This window comes from Anoplopoma fimbria, chromosome 3 (genome assembly GCF_027596085.1).
Source record: "Anoplopoma fimbria isolate UVic2021 breed Golden Eagle Sablefish chromosome 3, Afim_UVic_2022, whole genome shotgun sequence".
Lineage (NCBI taxonomy): Eukaryota > Metazoa > Chordata > Actinopteri > Perciformes > Anoplopomatidae > Anoplopoma > Anoplopoma fimbria.
The window spans coordinates 1,284,804-1,303,857 of record NC_072451.1 but is presented as its reverse complement, the minus strand read 5'-3'; the positions used below and the strand labels follow the sequence as shown (position 1 = coordinate 1,303,857).

The 19,054-nt window shown below is 37.4% G+C and overlaps 1 protein-coding gene across 1 annotated transcript in view; it reads left to right on the top strand.

Moving 5' to 3' along the window:
* LOC129088943 (neuropilin-1a-like) overlaps positions 1–19,054 on the top strand; it is a 74,653-nt gene that overhangs the window by 44,812 nt on the left and 10,787 nt on the right. Inside the window, exons 7-13 of the mRNA XM_054596224.1 lie at positions 5,304–5,459; positions 6,793–6,937; positions 9,518–9,693; positions 9,918–10,073; positions 14,443–14,587; positions 17,188–17,373; positions 18,523–18,567. Coding sequence (XP_054452199.1) covers positions 5,304–5,459; positions 6,793–6,937; positions 9,518–9,693; positions 9,918–10,073; positions 14,443–14,587; positions 17,188–17,373; positions 18,523–18,567 — 1,009 coding nt within the window. The remainder of the gene's footprint in view (positions 1–5,303; positions 5,460–6,792; positions 6,938–9,517; positions 9,694–9,917; positions 10,074–14,442; positions 14,588–17,187; positions 17,374–18,522; positions 18,568–19,054) is intronic.

The window sequence follows — 19,054 nt, the reverse complement described above, 5'->3', positions numbered from 1 at the left end:
TTATTTAATTAGTACGTTGCATTTTTGGTGGGGGATGAAAGCCTCAAGGCTGCAAAAAGGAAGTATTTCTGAAATCAGAAAAATAAGTCCTACTTTGTTATTAATAGAAAGGTGTCATTTTGAAACTCAGAAATATACTTTAACAGTTTTTAAGGTAGAAAATCATTTAAAAGATAAATGATCCCTGATTCAAATATGTCTGCCATGTTCATAGGATTAAGAACAAGGATTTCTTCTTCCTATATAGTTTCTTCCACCCAGCCATAAAAAACAATACCTCACTACATATTTTTGATCACGTTTAAGCACCTTTATTTTTATGTGCCAACAAAAAAATGATGTTGGCATCACTGTTTACTGATTGGTTAGGGCAAAATAAAACAAATAACCCCCTAAAAAATCAACTAACATGAACACAATGTCATGTCGACATGAAATGAAATGGCACACAAGGCTGATTTAATCTTGTAAACAAGCAAAAACATGCTTTTTTTTTAGGTTCTTTTTAGGTTTAGCTTCTTTTAAAAGTAGTAAAAACTCACATCCCCAGAGTGCAGCACTTTCTTAAGTAAACACTGAAACCTCAGATGAGAATTGAGTAATTGGGGCTCTTTCTTTTCCTATCACTGCTAAGGCAGAGTCCTGTTTTGGCAGGAAGTAGCGCCGTTCTTTTTTTTTGTTCAATCTCATTTCTCCACACTTCACTGAATTATGTCCCCCTTCCTGCATGTTGTTCCCTTAATTAAAAAAAAAGCTCTAAATGTGACTGTTTTCTGTGGCATTAATGTAGGCACTGCCAAGTGTTGAGTAATTAGAAGATGGAAGAGCAATTAGCATTCGTCATTTGATAAAGGAAGTCTGGAGAATGGAACTTTGACCGGCCAACAACTGTAACGGCTGGTTAGTGGATTACTGTGAGAGTCTTTTCCTGTTTAAAACATCATCAACTCTTTATTCAAACTCTGGAAGATTGTCTGTTAAAACTGCCATGTTTAGCATTGTCTGTGAACAACGCCTGAACATTTGTTCATCTGTGAAAAGTTGTTAGTATAAGAAGTTAGGCTTTCAGGGTAAAAGTTTGGGGGGAAAGTTGCTTTTTTTAAGGTATTCTTTCAATTGTGAGAGAGAATTTTGTGGCATTTTCCCAATTTTTCCAGCTAAACCAGAATTTGAATCGGCAAGTTCATCGTTATTTATTTGAAATATTTTAATAGTCAGTCAGCATCAGTGTTGTTATTGTGGCCAATCAAAAGGTTAATGGACAAAAAAATCTTCCTTGGACTCCATTAGAACCTCAACTAATGATTATTTTCATTATCAATCTAAATGACAACTGTTTCGTCAATCAATTTTTATTTTTAAAATGGCTAAATATTTAATAAAATGGTGAAAGCCCAAAGTGATAAACTCAAAAAGTATTTTGTTACATCAAAAGTACTCGAGAAAACCAAAGATATTCAGAGGTATACAGTTAAAATATCGCATAAGATGAAACAAATCATCAAAACCAAAAGTGAGAAGCTGGAGTTAGTCAATGTTTTGCCAATAAAAATATAAAACCAATGTTGCTCAAACTGTAGTCAGGACAAAGGTTAATAATCAAAGGGTTCATACGATGATTTAAAGGATACGGAAGAAAATAAAAAATATTGCTGTTAGACAAAATAATGTTTTCTGACTTTTCTCGGAAAAAGCCTTCAAATAAATCAAACAAAGATAGAAACAACACTCTTCGGTTAAACTGTTTTCAAAACTCGTGTCCAAATCAAGGTCATTACTTGTGATTCATAGCACAGAACATAGAGTTCACAAGCTAAAATAACCAGAAGCCACTTTGCTGAACTGTTGATGCTATAATAAACAAACAGAAATCCTTTACTAGCTTGTTTATCTCATTTCACAACAGAACTTACTACACACTGTGTCTTTGTTACAGTGCGTGTTGCGTTCAGGGGGGACGCATCTCGTGGGAATTTAGATTAGAAGGGAGCTGGGAACGTCAGGCGAGCGAACCCACGAAACATGGTTTTCCCAGGGGTCCACACAAACCCACGGGATGCTATTTCCTTCTTCTTTCTCCTGAAAAAAAAACAGTGGGAGAAGTTAAATAACGGCCTCTGGTTCCTTCCCATGTACAGTATCACAGCGGTAGCGTCTCTATGGTAATATAATTACATGCCATCTATTACAGGCATGTATTTTTGGTATCCAACTGATCATTTCCAAACTCAACAAACAGGCAATTTTGTTTAAGTTGCAGTGGAATTAAATGGAAGTCAAATGGAGTGTCACCTCATTTAATACACAGTTATAAATAAATAAATGGATTCCAGTTAATGACTTAATGCAGTTTGGAGGAACCTAATGTGCAAACTGTACGTTGAGCTACATAAAGTCCTGGCGGAGTATTTTTTATTTTAGATATTAAAGCATTCATGGACTGAATGTATGTGATTCACTGATTTAAAAAGACCACTGTAAGGCGTCCTGTTATCACTACTGCTCTCTTTGATGATAACTATCTTTTTATTAATCTTTTTTTATAATTTATCTCTAACAGTCATGTTTCTGGACGCTTCTTTTACTGCAGTGAGATAAGAATAGCTCGGCCATCTGAAAGAGCCTTTTTTTTATCTGTTATTTAGCCCTAAGATCATAATTTCATGAGGAAACGGGGGGAAGTATAGCCACGAGATGAGATAATGTCCCTGTAATTTCACTTGGAGTTACTTATCTTAAGAATATGGCTTTGAACTGCTGGAGAAATATATCCTAACATAAGTTTATTTAATTAAAAAAGTTACTCCTTCTCAAAACCAAAAAGACAATTAAAAACGTTGGGTTAAGGTTGAACTTTTAGGATGTCTGGTGAGTTGTTTTAACTCAATAAGACACAGTGTTTAGTCAGTTACATCCAAATGAGGAAATTCCCCTCAGCCACCAGAGAGATGTTGGCTATTTCTAGCTTTAACAGTTAACCACTTTGTTTTAGCAGAAAACCATGATTTGTACAGTTTTGAGGACTTTAACACAAGAAAAATCAAATGGCAGTTGTAGGATTATTGAAGTTAGTTGCTCACATGGCTTCATTCTAAAATTAGATATTCACTGTTTGAATTAAGATTAACAATAAAGTAGTATTTAAAATGATAATCCTAAAACCTGCATTGACAAAACTTTGCTTTGGATAATCCACATATGAACTTTATGTCTATAGGCTTCAATGATTTTGTTAACAGAATGAATATAGGCCAAGCTAATGGATAACAACTGATTTTCTAGATATGTGACATGGAAATCTTTATATTTGTTTGTTCTGGTTGCTTTGTGTGGTTTTTATATTGGCTAACTTCTGTATTTTGACCATATTATGAGCTAAATCATCAACACAAAATGTAAATACGATTTGTTGCTTTTTTCCGTGTCCACATTAGAATCCCAGCTTGTTACGGTAGCTCTCTTAGAGTTCGTTTGAGTTTAATCCTTGTGTTTTTAACCCTAACCATTGACATTTTAAGAAATATGCTTGTGGTTTGTCACACGATAGGGTTGTAACAGTTTCATCTTTGTTTGTCAGTGCCGAGTGTGTTAAGATTAGTTTAGCACAAAACCTGACAGCAAATTCTGTCAAAAGTAGAACATTAAATACACCAAACTGCCTTTTTTTAATGTTAATGCTATGCACTGTATGTGGTTGCTCAGATAACCACAATGTATTTTTATGAATGTGTTGCAGTTAAATAGCTTTAACTGCATGTGATTATTTTAATTGAGCTAAGCTAGACTAACCTGGACCTCTCTGCAATGGACACACCAAGATTAAAATGATACATCTACTTATTTTAATTCTTGCTAAAACTTACTTATTTACTCAAATTCAATTAAGTTGATTCTGCTTAATGTTCAGGAGTATAAACTATATTGTTAAAGACAAGACAGTGGACCATTCAGTTGACCTAAACTGAAACTACTTATTTTGTTTTTTGTTATATATTTCATCCTTATTTACTGAAACAACTTTTTACCCTAGAGAGTTACAAACACACACATACACACACACACACACACCACAGGTCACACACTAGTCATTAGTGATGCGGGTGGACAACCGTAAAATTGATCGTGAGCTGGTTCCCACACGCTCACAAACACAGGCTCTTCTGGACATCCTTGTGGATGGGCGGCCCGAGGCTCAAACCTCAGCATATCATTGACTCAACAGGACTCAACACATGACCCTAATCACATGTCACGCTCCATCTATTTCTGGTAGGAAAAGATTGTCTTGTTGATAATGAAATGTCAATAAGTAGCACAAGGAGAATCACCTCAGGAATGTTTATGAGAGGCATTTGCGTCTTGTACAATTTTCTCTCTTTTTACTGCAAGTTTTAAATCAGAAAACACTTCAGGTGTTCACATCTGATCCATAATGGCAAAATAAAATGGCAGAGAGAGGAATTTAAAAAAGTGTTTCAGACGTCAGGATCTCACCTCAAGTGGATATTTTAAGAGGAATGATTAAGGAGTACTCGTCACACTAACACTGAATCCAGTTCAGTAGTGGAGAACAATGAATGCATAATGTTCCTGTTGTTTTGTTGTCGCCTATCTCTCCAGCGTCCTGCTCTGATTCTTCACTGTCTGCTTATGGAGGGATCACGGCATAATTAATGACGTCTGAGCCTCTTTTTCCCCATATGAGTCAAAGTGCAAGACGGCGTTGTATTTGATGCTGCAATTCTTGGTGCTACATTAAAACTTTTATATTATATTTAGTTTGTGACGTCAAAGAAGAAACTCCAGAAGATGTTTATTTATTTCTTCTTCTTTTTGAAGCAGTTGCACACTTTTGACAGTTTCAAATCTAGAACGAAAACAATTATGCTTGAGCAGACTGGGGTTGAATCAGGCTTTAAAATTCACAACTTTTGCATCTTCAGGCTTTCATTTCCTTTCTTCAGTGTTTTACTGTCTCCAACTGGATTTCTATATATATATATATATAGCCATCATTTATACATAACTTATAGCTATATACTTTAACTGTTTATCCATTGTTTTTTAACTGTTAAGACTTCCTGGTTGCTTGCTAACTACTTTTAATGCAACATGTTGTGTTCAGGTCTTACAGCCGAATAAATATGTACATATTTCTTCTTTTTTATCAAATCTATTTTGTCAAATGATTTGAGGTACTCTGAGTATCAGAAGTACAGAGGTACATCCTGGGGGGAAAATCAACTTTTTTTACTGTCTGAATTTCTCCATTGACCTGTTTCTTCTACTATCTATGTTTCCAGGTGGACTTGGGATTTCTCCGATTCGTCACAGCCGTCGGGACGCAGGGAGCGATCTCAAAGGAGACCAAGAAGCATTATTACGTTCGCTCGTACAAAGTGGACCTGAGCTCCAACGGAGAGGACTGGATCACCGTGAAGGAGGGCTCAAAGCAGAAGGTAACGACTAGTCGTTTTCATGCTGTAACAACCCTTATGTATCTAATATTGATGCGTAATGAAAGGAGAGTGATGTGAGGATGGCTGAATCAATTGTTTCCAAGGATGACAGCATTTGGCAGCATCCCTAATCCGATCCATGACTGAAACAAGTTCGCCGGAAGTCTCATCAATATCGGAACGCATTTATTTCGCTCCGAGTTTGTCTTAGTGACGTTGGTGCAGAGATGAATGGACAGCTTTCACAGTTTCTCATTAAGGGACATATTGACGTGGTAGAAGTACATGTTCTAGACTCAAACAAACCATGTCCACTACTGTTAGATTGAGCATGAAGAGTTGTCCACGCCTCATGTTGAACTCATGTTTCATTATATGTTCTGCTTTAGTTCTCTTAAGAGCACAACAGCTTCTAAGTTATTTCAAGTGAAGGTTCAAGTCAAGTGTCTTTGGTCACGAGTCGGATTCGGCACAAACAAACAGTCAGCTCATTATTATGCATGATGTAGCTATTCATGCAGTACATCAGGTACTTTAAATAATAGAAGAGATTTTAACCAGAGGTAGAAGTAGAAGTGGTGGCTTTGATGGTAGTAGTAGAATGAGCAGTAGTTTTAATAATTAACTTGTGGTGGTAATACTTGTATAGCAGCAGCAGTAGCATTCGCTTTAGTAGCAATAGTGGAAGTAAAAGTAGAAGTGGTAATAGCAGTAAAATCAGCAGATTGTTTTAGCATAGTAGTGATAATGTTGGTAAAGCAGCAGTAGTAGTTATAGTTGTGCTAGTTGTATTAAAAGCAGCAGTAGTGATATTTATCGGACACTAATATTGAAATAGCAAAGGTTGAACAGTGGTAGTAATAGTAGTAGTGGTAGTAGTGTTAGTAAAAGCAATTGTAGCAGTACAAATAATAATGACAGTGGTGTCATAGTACTTGTTGTAGTGTCAATGAAAGTAAAGTAGAAGTGACAATGGTAGTGGTAGTAGTAATACTAATAGTAGTTGCAGTGGTAGTAAATTCCGTAATTACTTTCTTAGTAATAGAAGTATTCATGATAATGTTGGTAAAGCAATAGTAGTAGTATTAATAGTGGCGGTTTTACTACAATCAGCAGCAGCAATAATTATAGTAATAGTGAAATCGCAATGTTAGTTCCGGAGTAGTAGATGTAAGTAATAGTTGTATTACTACAAGTAGTAGTAGTAGAAGCAGTAGTATTAATAGTAAAAACGGTGGTTGTGGTGATAGTAGTTGGGGTTGTAACAACAGTTGTACTAATTTCAAACAAAGTAACAGCAGCACTAACTGTAGTACTTTTTTCTGGTCCTCAGATCTTCCAGGGGAACCACAACCCGACAGACGAGGCTCGCTCCTTCCTCCCCAAACAGACTCTGGCTCGCTACATCCGCGTCCGCCCCATGTCCTGGGAGCAAGGCATCTGCATGCGCTTTGAGATCTACGGCTGCAGAACGTCAGGTAGCGATAGCAAATACTTCCAGTACACAAATTCATACGTACCGTACATGATGCGAGGATACGCTCACAGCTTGAGCTCCCGATGCATTGATTAATGTTTTTAAATAACTTCCCTCATTACTGGAATATTTCATGCACTTCCTTTCTTGATTAACTTCCCCCCACATGGATCATTAAAGCTTAATGTAATCTAAATCTTATCTACTCACACACACACACACACCCACACTCTTTTGATTTCCCACTTTCACCTCCATTTTCAAAGATATTAAAAAACATTTACATGGTATATGGTTGTCATATCTACACAAAACACACAAATTATATATTTATATTTAAATATATATATACTCACTATTAGAAAATTCACTTCCTGGCTTATTTTTCTTAAACAGAGAAAAGTAACCAAGACTAAATGTATATTATTTAATGTAACAGCCAAATTTAAACAATACACAAAGTGCAAAGCACAATTTTTTCTTTTTCTTTAACCTGAATTTTAACTTTCTTAAGGATCAGTCGACTTTGGCAAACACAATTAAACTTTGTTAAACTTCCAAATTACTTTCACAAATGTAAAAAAACACGTTTGTAAACATTTTATCGATTTTACAAAGAGAAACAAAGTTTTACAAACATATAATGTATCTTTACAAAGGTTAAAGATGATGTTAACGCCTCATGTGAAAACAAAATGAGTGACAGTTAAGAAGACTTCTTGACAAGTTTTATCTGTTTCTTTTCTCCCGTTAATAGCATTTTTCTCACTTTTGCACACCGTGAATCAAACTGACATCTTTTTGGCTGCATGATTGAGAACCTCCTGCTGCTCTCTGTTGATTTGAAATAATCGCTGCTTCCAAGGCGAGCGCAAAACTCCCACAGAAGGACGCCGTTATTCATTACTGAGGAGCGGGAGAACATCATGCCGCCTCATTACTCATCCCCTAACATTATATAAACCTCAGTCCTTGATGTGCTACAAGCAACTCTCAGTAGGAGAGCACCATAACGTAGATATTCGGCTCTAACTCATAGGAGAACAGGCTGTAAAGTGCCAGACAGGTGATTCAGGAGATATAACGACACAATTGGGAAAGCATGTGTGTGTGTGTGTGTGTGCAACATGAAACTGAACTATCATACACTACAAAACCCGTAACCTTAAACTTTACCCTCATTTTGACTTAAATTTGATCCAATTTCTTTATTTAATCCTCAACTAAACTCCTAATCCAAATCATGCAATTTAAAGAAGTAATAAAATACAGGAAATAAAAAGCTCCCTTTTGCCTGTTTAACCTATTATTTCTATCCCTGGGAGGATATTTGGTACTCAGGAAAACACACAGAGAGTGCTGTGTGGGGGGGGTTTCAATTAAGAACACTGAGTAGCTGTAAATTCACATTGCGGAGGAATTTACGTCCTCAGGAGCTGTTGTTAATCCCCCTGATAAAACTCTGGAAGAATTTGTCAAATATAAACATCTCACTGAGACTACGACTGTTTGAGTCCGGATATTAGATCTAGCTTGTTGTGGATAATGGATTTAACTTGACTCGCTGTGTCCGGACCATTGTGTCCACATATTTTAAGAGTATAATTAAGTTTTCTTATTCTGAGAAGGCTAAAACCTCTCAGTTATCAAGTGATTATCCAATCTCGTCGGATTTTCACATCCCTGTTTGTTGATGAACACTTCTGTCTGGAAAAATAACCAAATCTAAGCTTTAAGTAGTAATATTTCATCATTTATGTCTCATTAAACAGTTTACCAAAAATAAATGGTTTGCAGTAACCAGATCCTGTAAAAACACGTTAAATTCTGCGCTCCTCTGCATAACTGGGAAGCCATGATTGACTCAGCTGTAAAAATGTTAATATGAAAAGCACTTTAATATTTCAATATGTATAGTATGTGGAGCCCCCAATCTCTGTCCAATATTGTTAACACTTGTGGTCACTTGGAAAAAAGTGGACTTTATATAGATTACTTTATTTCTAATTTCTGTAAAATAGATTATCAAAAAATCCATCATTCTTTTTTTTGTGATTTATGGCATAATAACTGTGTTATACTGCACACAAGACATGTTTGAGTTCTTCCTATTAGTAGCCATGATTGTGCTGTTTCCATAGAGGAGCAGGACTCGTATATTGCAGTGAAAAATGAGGCCACAGAGAGTAAAATGTGATAAAAACTTCCTAATTTTAAAGGTTTCCTAGTTTTAAAGGTTAATGGCAACAGTGGAGCTACAAGTAAAACCACATGTTAAAGTTTTTTGTTCAAAAGAAATCCTTATGCTTATGCTTATACACACAAAAAGCTTAATCATTCCATTTTGAAACAAACTCCACCCCGAGATGGTGAATGAATCTCTGGTGTTTTCACTCTTAGAGTTTAAACACTGCAGCAGCGCCCAGAGGGCATCAACTAAAACTGCTGACTAAAGCAGCGACACGATAAGGACGTTTCTTATCAAACTGTACGCCTTTCAAAAGTTTCTTATCCTATCCACCACTGTTTCCCCCCCCTTCTCTCTCTCTCTCTCTCTCTCTCTCTCTCTCTCTCTGTACAGACTATCCCTGCTCGGGGATGCTGGGGATGGTGTCCGGTCAGATCTCAGATGCTCAGATCGGCGCCTCGTCGTACGCCGACCGAGGCTGGGTGGCGGAGAACGCCCGATTGTTGACGGGGAGATCGGGCTGGACCGGTCAGCAAACCAAGCAGCCCTTCAGAAACGAGTGGCTGCAGGTGGAGTTTAATACTGAGCTTTAAAAGTTTGATGAGTGAGGGTTTAACAGCTGACCAAGCTCAATCCCTCTAAACCTTGTATTTTTTATGGTTTGATGGAAGAAATTATTTATTTAACCATAAAAAGAACAACAATAAGCTGTACAATAATTCATCAGTAAGTCTGTCTGCAAGTCAGTGAATCAAACAAACCGTACTTTTCCCTTCCTCGTCCTCCATGGCAGGTGGATCTGGGCCAGGACAAGATGGTGAGCGGCGTGGTGATCCAGGGAGGGAAACACCGCGACAGGAACGTCTTCATGAAGAGGTTCAAGGTGGGACACAGCCTGGACGGAGTGGAGTGGACCGTCATCAAGGAGGACAACACCACCAAGCCCAAGGTTGGTCCGACATGTCCGTCCATACTCTACGTTCAACCTGCGTTTGATACGCATAGAATAACATTTACAGGAAATGTTTAGATGTAGAATTTAAGCCTTGAGAACATATTCTTCTCGCAAGCCAATCAGAGCAGACTTGGCTTTTTTGGAAGGGACTCTTAAAGAGACAGGCGCTAAAACAGAGTGTTTCAAGCCGTGGGGTGTATTCAAGTATATTCAGACTTACAGTATGAGAAAAATAATGTGTTTTTTGAATATTAAAATATGTGGACATGCTCCAGAAGAAACCCAAAATATAATTATGCACCTAAAAATTTGAGTGATGTGTCCCCTTTAATAAGTAGATGTGATATGCAACCCAATCTGTAAGTAGCACTTTTGAGAATTTGTGCAAAAGCAAGTTGTCCTTTTTCTGTAATATACTTTTTTCCCGGTGTAGATTTATTTATAAGAAACCACCAAAAAGCTTGTAGGATGTGAAAGGTCTCGTGTGAACTCCACTTCCATTTTTTCATCATTCATACATGCTCTCCGTCGCATTCAGTGGCAGTTTGGTGACAAACACAGATTAACAGAAAGACAGATCCAGGTCTGCAGACATGAAATAAACCTCCTCTTTACTGAAACTTGTAATTCTTAGAAACCATCAGACAGACGCTCGACCCGGCCGCAACGCCGCTCCTGGAAGGAAATGTTGAGCAAATTATAGACTGCTATATATTCAAATGAACTCTGACTGCTGTTTGTTGGATGTTTTTGTCTGCACACTCATAGTGTTGTAGGAGCAAATAATAACAGATGTGGGGCTCAAGAAGGAAATATTGACTAGAAATTAAAAAATAAAGGTGTAAGAGGTATGGGGGTAGGATTAAGTCTGTGTAGGAGACCTTAAACATTTATTTATTTATCATCTCGCTTGCTGATTGGTTTATTATTTCGCTCATTCACTGAGGTCCCATATTGTGTTTTTAACTTCTGCATTGGAAGTTAAACTTGTTTGATAGCTGTGGTTGTAAAAATGATTGTATTTGCATGAATGATTCTTTATCACCTACCTTCCTGTATGCAATATTCTGCTCTTCATAACACCACAAAGTACGTAAATCTGTAGAATCACACTTGAAATAACTGTATTAATGGTATTTACTCCCCAAAATCTATTTTACTGCAATAATCCAGATGAAACAAAAGAGAAGCTGATGAAACATTAGTTGCGTTTAATAATTCACAACTATTATGCTTCACTAGCCCCGGGTTTCATGTCTCAGGTAATATTGTTGGAGGTTGTTAGGGCTGTGTGCAGGCAACACTCAGGGCTAGAAATGTCCAATCATCTCTTCTGGGTGAAAAAAAATACAGAAAATCAATCAAAGGTATAAGATAAGATCTGATGAGATAGGGTATTATTGATCCGCGGAGAGGGAATGCAGGTGTTACAGATGAAGTAAAATAAATAAATAGTAAAAATAAGAGGTTTATAACTAGAATAAGAATAGAGGTAAAAATAGGACCTATAAAAGTTACAATAACGTTCTTAAAGCGCTGTGATTTTTGTAGTAAAGACACTAAACACTATTTATCATTAATAACCAAGACTCTATAAAAAAACTTTACATGATTTAAATTGGGTTAGTTCTTCTGTTCATCTGAAGCCATTTCCACTAGCTTCATATGAAAAAGTGAACATGCATCTTAAGATTTTTGTGGATAAAATAAGATGTAGTGGAACAAATGAGGAAAAGAAAACCACATCAGATCCCACCAGTTACAGTCTGGGATTTTTTCTAACCTCCTCTTGGCGATTTAAGATACTTTGATTCTGATCCTCAAGAGGAAATTCGTGTCATTGCTTCCTCTCCTCGGCTGGCCCTCGTTGAGTGCGACATCCTCCCTCAATGCGTTCCAGATGGCAGGGAGGAGGACGAGGATGGCCGTCAGACTCCTGCTGATTTACTGCAGACGGAGGTCTAGATGCTCCTCCGTCCCCTCGCTAATCCTCTCTGCTCTGTTTCCTGTGTCCTTTTTATAAAAAATAAAAATAACTCTTCAAAAGACGAGGCAGGAAGGCTCGGTGAGGCCCCGGCTGCTTCATGAGTGGATTCATGTCTTGGCTCGCACATGGACAACACTGCATATGCTCGTGCATAAATATGAGTGCGTTTATTTAGTTGGTCATCTTAACCTGAGCATAAGGACCAAACCTAGAAAATGGATACTGACAGCATGTTGAGAAAAACAGCGATGACCGGAATCCAGGATTGTAACTGTCCTGTAGTTTAACAAGCTAACTCAAGCTGGTGTATCCACGTTATTAAGGAACTGAACTTAATTCTTCTTTTATTCTCTAAAAACTACGTTCCAATACAGCGGAACTGCATTGTTAATAACGTTTTGAGGGAAAAATATAAGTTTTAAATGAGTCTTTGTAAGTTAGCCTATGGAGGTCGGGGTGGTGGAAGTGTCTAAAAACACAGTTATTCCTCCAAGGAGACTGCTGGTTGTCCAACGTGTGAACCAAGTACTTGTGTTGCCTAAACCTAATCAAGTAGCTTTGTCGAGTTTTTGTTTTGTTTCAATTTCGTAGTAATTTAAGGTCAAACAACAATGTTCTTTTCCCAAAGTACTTTAGTAGCATTCTTTTTATGAATTTATTTAGCATTAAACATTTATAACCAGTTTGAAACTGTTTCAAACTGCAACTGTAATCGGGGAGAAATACATTTTTCCTTAAAATGTAACTAAAAGTTTAAACAATGTTTGGGGGTATTTAGTGCATTAACACTGAAAAATAACAAAAAACTGTGTACTTAAAGTTACTATTGACTAAAATGAACCAGTTTATGAGTGTGGTGTTGGCAGACACAACTAAATTGAAGCATTGCTAAATGCATTTTATAGAAAGTATCCTGGAAAGAACTCCATAACGTTCTCAATTTGGGGCAAAATGTTAATTTCCTTGAATCAGAAGTAATTATAAATGCATAATTCATTTATTATAGAGTTACACAGTTGGAGCTCTTCTACAGCTTGGATCAGCATTAAATTATCACTACAACATATTAAGAACTCCTTTCATAAATGAACTGGTCTTTGATAAAATAAAAAGAAGTCCATGGAACAAGTTTCCACTCTTTGGGAAGTTTTTAAATTAGCACTAACACTCCAAAATCACTGTTTGATTTATTTTATACTTACTGCCAAAATACTTAGCTTTACTGTCAACATAAGTGCATATAGTGACACATGTTTATGACAATAATGCTCATTGATTAACAGAAATAAATGAGCCAGAGGTAGCTTGAAAGGCTAATTTCCATCTGCTGTCCCGAGCCAGATGTTTAAATACAAAACCCTAGAAATAGAATAAAACAACATATAAAGCTTACGTGTTCAAAAGAGCATTAAAAAATAAACATGCACAAGACAGAACAGTACACATGCACCGATTAATAATGCAACAACAGAAAACAAGTGTATCTGCTAATGGTAAATGCTAAATAATTAACAGACATGTTCACATCCCATAATGCCACACTGCAGTAGTAAGACAGCCAAAAAGGAAAACCTTAAAGACTTCAAACAGGCGAAAGAGTTTCTTGGTGTTTGGTGTCCCACTTCTTGGCTCCCAGTGTGACGGAAACCATTTTCATCTGGGCTGCTTCCATGTTGGACTTACGAAAGGATCTGACTCTGGATCTGATTTCCTCGCTTTTGTCTTTTTTTTCTCCTCCAGTCATTTAGTTTCAGATTTTTTCTGTTTCTTTTTTTTATGATCAAACCGAGGGATGCTTGATGAGAAGCAGACTTGCATCAGGACAGAGTGTGTTATTGTTTGGTTAGTTGTCGGCGCCGTGGATGGACTTTAACTGTGCAGCAGAGTTTTAACACTAGCACGAAAGAGCAGTAAGATATGTCTGAAATGAACCAATTTATCATTTACCTGTTAAAGGACAAACAATTTAAATGAAATAAAGCCTGCACTTGCTCTCAAGAGCAGATCTCTCCACTAATAGAATAACTATTTTATTGTTTCACATTCTTTTGATTTGCAAAACTGGTCTTGAAAGTCCTTCTTACTCACAAAAGGAGGTCTTTGAACTTTGTTCTTTGATGACATTTACAGAACACATTTTCTCTGATACTCTACATCAAATCAATAAAAACAACTATTTGCTGCTAGAAATTGTGGGATCTGGAAGTTTCCAACTTTAGTTTAGGGCCTCGCATAAGTCTTCCATACTGCTATGTTAAACCCTTCGTAGGAATCTGACGCTGTTTAATTAGCTTGTTCTGGCATCTGGCAAACACTAGTTTAACTCAAGTAAAGCACTTTAAGGTACTGACACGTCTCTCTTGTCTTCTGCCTCAGATATTCATCGGGAATCAGAACCACGACACCCCTGAGCTGAGGTCGATGGGTCCCCTCCTGACCCGCTTCGTCAGGATCTACCCGGAGAGAGCCACCAACGAGGGCCTGGGCCTCCGTCTGGAGCTGCTGGGCTGCGAACTGGACAGTGAGTTCCATTAATCAACAGTTTGTTTCTAAGACAAAAACATCAACAGTCATTTTCTCAAATAGACTATACTAAAAAACAATCATGCTGTAAAGAAGACTTCTATTTAAACTCATGAAATGTTTACTGAGGGAATAAATCAAGAGAGAAGTACATATTCAAACTTCTATTTGAAAGCTGCTACATATTCTGACGTAGATAACTTTGAGAACAGCACTGCGACACAATCAGCGGGTGATTTGAGGCGTTTCATCGCCGTGTGATCTATTTTTGCAATGTTTTTGAAAATGGCTGACATTCGATTTACATAAAAGGTGTAAAAAGGTCAACGCAGACCAGCAGCTTAGGATGCTAGTGTTTTCTATGTAAGCGCAACATCAGTGTCCAACATGCAAACAGCATTTCCAGATGTTTGCAGTCATTAAACAGTTAACTTCTTGCACTTGGAGCTGCTTATCTGCAGTGTTTGGTGTTATGAGAGCGAGAGAGGTGAGTGTGGACATGAAAGGCTGACGCATGCCATGGCAGGCTACTATCTCTACTGCAGCAGTGGTCAGAGCTGGATGCTGTGTGTGTGTTTGAGAGAGAGAGAGAGAGAGAGAGGGGAGAGGAGGGCTCGACCTCCCGCATTAGGTGAGGGAGGAACAGATGAAGGGAGAAGGGAGGCTCTCTGGTGGAGTCGGAGTATCGGGTTGCTCTGCAGGAGGAACGATAAAGATCAGCTGGAGAGTGGACGATAAGAGAAGAGTGTGTTTGTGTGAGAGAGGAGAGAAGTGGAGGAGGGAATAAGAGAGAGAGGAGAAGATAAACTTCAGCTTCGTGAGATAGAAAAAAAGGTCTGAGATTCTCTATAATGAACTCCTAAAAATCCCTGAAAACCCTAAAATCAAGTTTGTGTGGGCTTAAAAAAAAAGCAGCCAATCATTTTTCCATTTATCCTTACTGTAAAGTTTATTTGAAGCTGCACAGAGAATGTTACAGTACAGATGCTAATGTACAGTTGGCATTGATATTTAGCAGCACAGCGCCTACACAAATCTTTGTGCAGACTATAAACTTATAAATAAATGTGTAACCCAGCAACCTGCTCTAAAGGCCAATAAAAGTAAAAGCAGTCCATATGCAAATAAAAGTCTGAAGTTATCCAAAAGAAAAACACAAGAAAGAGACCTGAAACATGAATCTTTTATCATAAAACAAAACAAAAAAATGAACTTATAAAATGATTTGAGAAAAGCCTCAAAAGCTTTAGTTTTTTATTTGTTTTATTGCGTAATATTGTTGCATAGATGCTTGTGGCTGACAGTGTGTTTTTCCCACAATGTTAAAGGATAGAAAGACTGTGTGTGTGTGTGTGTGTGTGTGTGTGTGTGTGTGTGTGTGTGTGTGTGTGTGTGTGTGTGTGTGTGTGTGTGTGTGTGTGTGTGTGTGTGTGTGCTTATGGAGAGGGCTTGAAAGGAGTGAGATAAAAAAAAACAGAGAGGAAAAACAGGGAGAAAGTGTGGTTATTGAAGCAGATATTGTTTCTGTGTCAGAACCAGATGAACAAAAAAGGAGGGAGCTATGACAACACACACTGAAATGCATGCAAACCATGTGTGTACACTAGAAAAGGCAAACACATCATACAGATAGAGAAAAGCCCACACCAACAAACATACACATTATGTCCAATTATCCAAATCACAGCTCTCTCATACCTCAAGTTTATCTCTTCATTAATGCACTAAACGCTAAACATAAGATCACTACACCAGCAGTTCATTTGGATTTATTGAACTACTTCTAAAAAAGTGTTTCTGTTGATTCATCAAAGAGTCTCCTGTTTCCATTAAAAACATCACGATGCCAACTTAAGCTCACAAGGGAGAAACTAACAAGCTCACGACACGCCTGCAGATCAGTTTCTGCAGTTTAATCAGGTTTCTTTTTTTTTTTGTTCAAGCTTCAAGCTTTGAGTTAATTCATGGACTTACATCCACGCTGTTAAGAGTAAGACTCCGTCCCGCTCAAAAACGCTGCAAACATGTTTCCTTTCAAAGTTTAATTACATGCAGACCATCTGGGGTTTCCGCGTAGCCTACATATGCTAATTCAAGTTCAATTTGCTTCATTTCCATAAATATCACTAGACATCGACTGTATGGTGGAATTTAACAAGTTTCTGTCATTATTATCACTTTGGTCTCTGATGGGAAGAGACGCAAAACTGAAAACAAAACGACTACAAAGACACTTATCTTATCTAATTATCTAAAATAGATACAAGACAGCTACAAAAGTACCCCAAATTACCTAAAAACCATGGCAAGTGACGCAAAATGACCAAAAATGTATATAAAACGACTACAAGGGATGCAAAATTACCAAAAGGACATACAAAACAACTACAAAGAGACGCATTATGACCAAAAATAGATACAAAACCACCACAAATGGACAGAAAATAGGTACAAAATGACTACAAAGGGACGCAAAATAACCCAAAAAATATACCAAAGGACTATTTAGGGATGCAAAATGAATATGAGAGTTGTTTTTTATCTTTTAATGTTGTTAAATGCAAAGACAAACTGTGTTTTATCCTTCTATCCATCCAGACATCACGACCACAGCTCCTCCCACCACGCCCATCGCCTCTACGCTTCCCATGACCACGTTCGGAGCGACCACCACGGCGCCGACCACCGTCCCCGGGACAACGACCCTGGTACCGGACTGCGAGGAAGGACAACAGGACTGTGGCGGCGAGACCGAGGCTCCCTATGACTACGACACAGTGACGGGTAAACTCAGCTCCCTCTGCTTCTGAATTTAAGTTTATGTAGAACTCATAAAAACGGACTAACATAGTTCTTTAGTCACATATTTTTAAAAAGAACAAGATTTGGTAACACTTTCTATGACGCCCAAATCTATAAGGCTTTATAATCTTCTTATAGTATACTTATAGTTACAGGTATTCATATATATCAATATTCATAATGCTTTATTACAATAATCATAAATCAATATAAAGCATTTTATAGTGACTCAAAAGTATCATAATATCTCAGAATTTCTGGTCACTCACTTACTTTTCTTTGCAACATTCATAGTGTATTATAATTCCCATAATTTTAAAAGATTATAATCTTTTTAAAACACTTTATAATCACTTTTATGATGTATTATTTTGTGATAATTATCTACACTTAAGTGGTCATTGTTATGAACAAATCATTTTTATACTTTTTGTGTGTTTTTGAAAAGATTAAATTATATTATTTCCCTTCACTTGAAGCAATTTAAATCACATTATAATTCATTATATATAATGATGATGATAATGCGTTCTAAAGAAATATTAGGATATATTACAATCAAAAATAATAGTTATTCACTCTGATCTTTATTATGAAGCATTATGAATAGGCATGAGTGCCTGTAACTATAATTCCACAGTGCTATAAGCAGAGTCTGTTTTAAGAAATGATTCAAAAAAGTATTTTTCCTCCTGCAGCACTCATCTCTTTCATGTGATCGTAAATCTTCTTGACTTTGACAGAAATTAAACTCGTTGGACTAAAACCATGAAAGATTCCCCCTTATCTTCCTTCTTGCTGTAAACATTCTGACTGAAATGTGTATTTTTGCAACATCAAAATCAAACGGCCCGTTCACGTTCAAAATTCTGCTTTATCTTCCTTTTACTGCCACATGAAATCAAATCCCATTTTCTAAACTGTAAGATTTCACTCTGAAAACATGAATCTCCAAAGATTTAAACTGCATCCTTTGGATTTCTTTGAATATTTGTATGAAGTGCAGTGCAAACCCGACATGAAAGCTTGCTATGGCTTTCTTCTAGTGAGAGTATGTGTGTTGGCATCTGTGTGGGTGGGACCAAACCACCTGACCTTTGACCCCAACCTGACTCTCCCATCTGTTTACAGCAGGAGGCACCACAGCGGCCGACCCCATCATGGACTTCATACCAGGTGAGGACGTCCGCCACAATCTGCTCCCATGTTTACCGCTCTCTTCTCATGTTTCATTTCCTCTTCTACTTTCATCCCATCTTCTCTTCTCCAAATCCTAAAGTAACATTAAAGTCGAGGTGAATCATTAAAAAGGCACTTTTACAAAACCCATGTGCCGGTTCTGGGTGCATTAATTCAGCCGATGGTCCCATCATTCAGTGTCACCAAGAGAACCCGGCCGCAGTCACAGAGAACAATGAAATCGGCTTTCATGGGAGCAAATGGCTTTTTCATCGCCCCAGTTCACAAATGAGACTTTTTTTTTTTGCCCAGTGCTGCTCGGCGCCAACGACCGGACTGCAGGAAGAAATGCTGATAGATTCGCTCTAAAATACACAGAAATAAAGACCTTTTACTGAGAGGGAAAAGGTGATTTTAGAAAAAGCAAATATGAAGAGAAAGACACAAAACACAGATGTCTAGTTCCTGCAGTTAAAGAAATGAA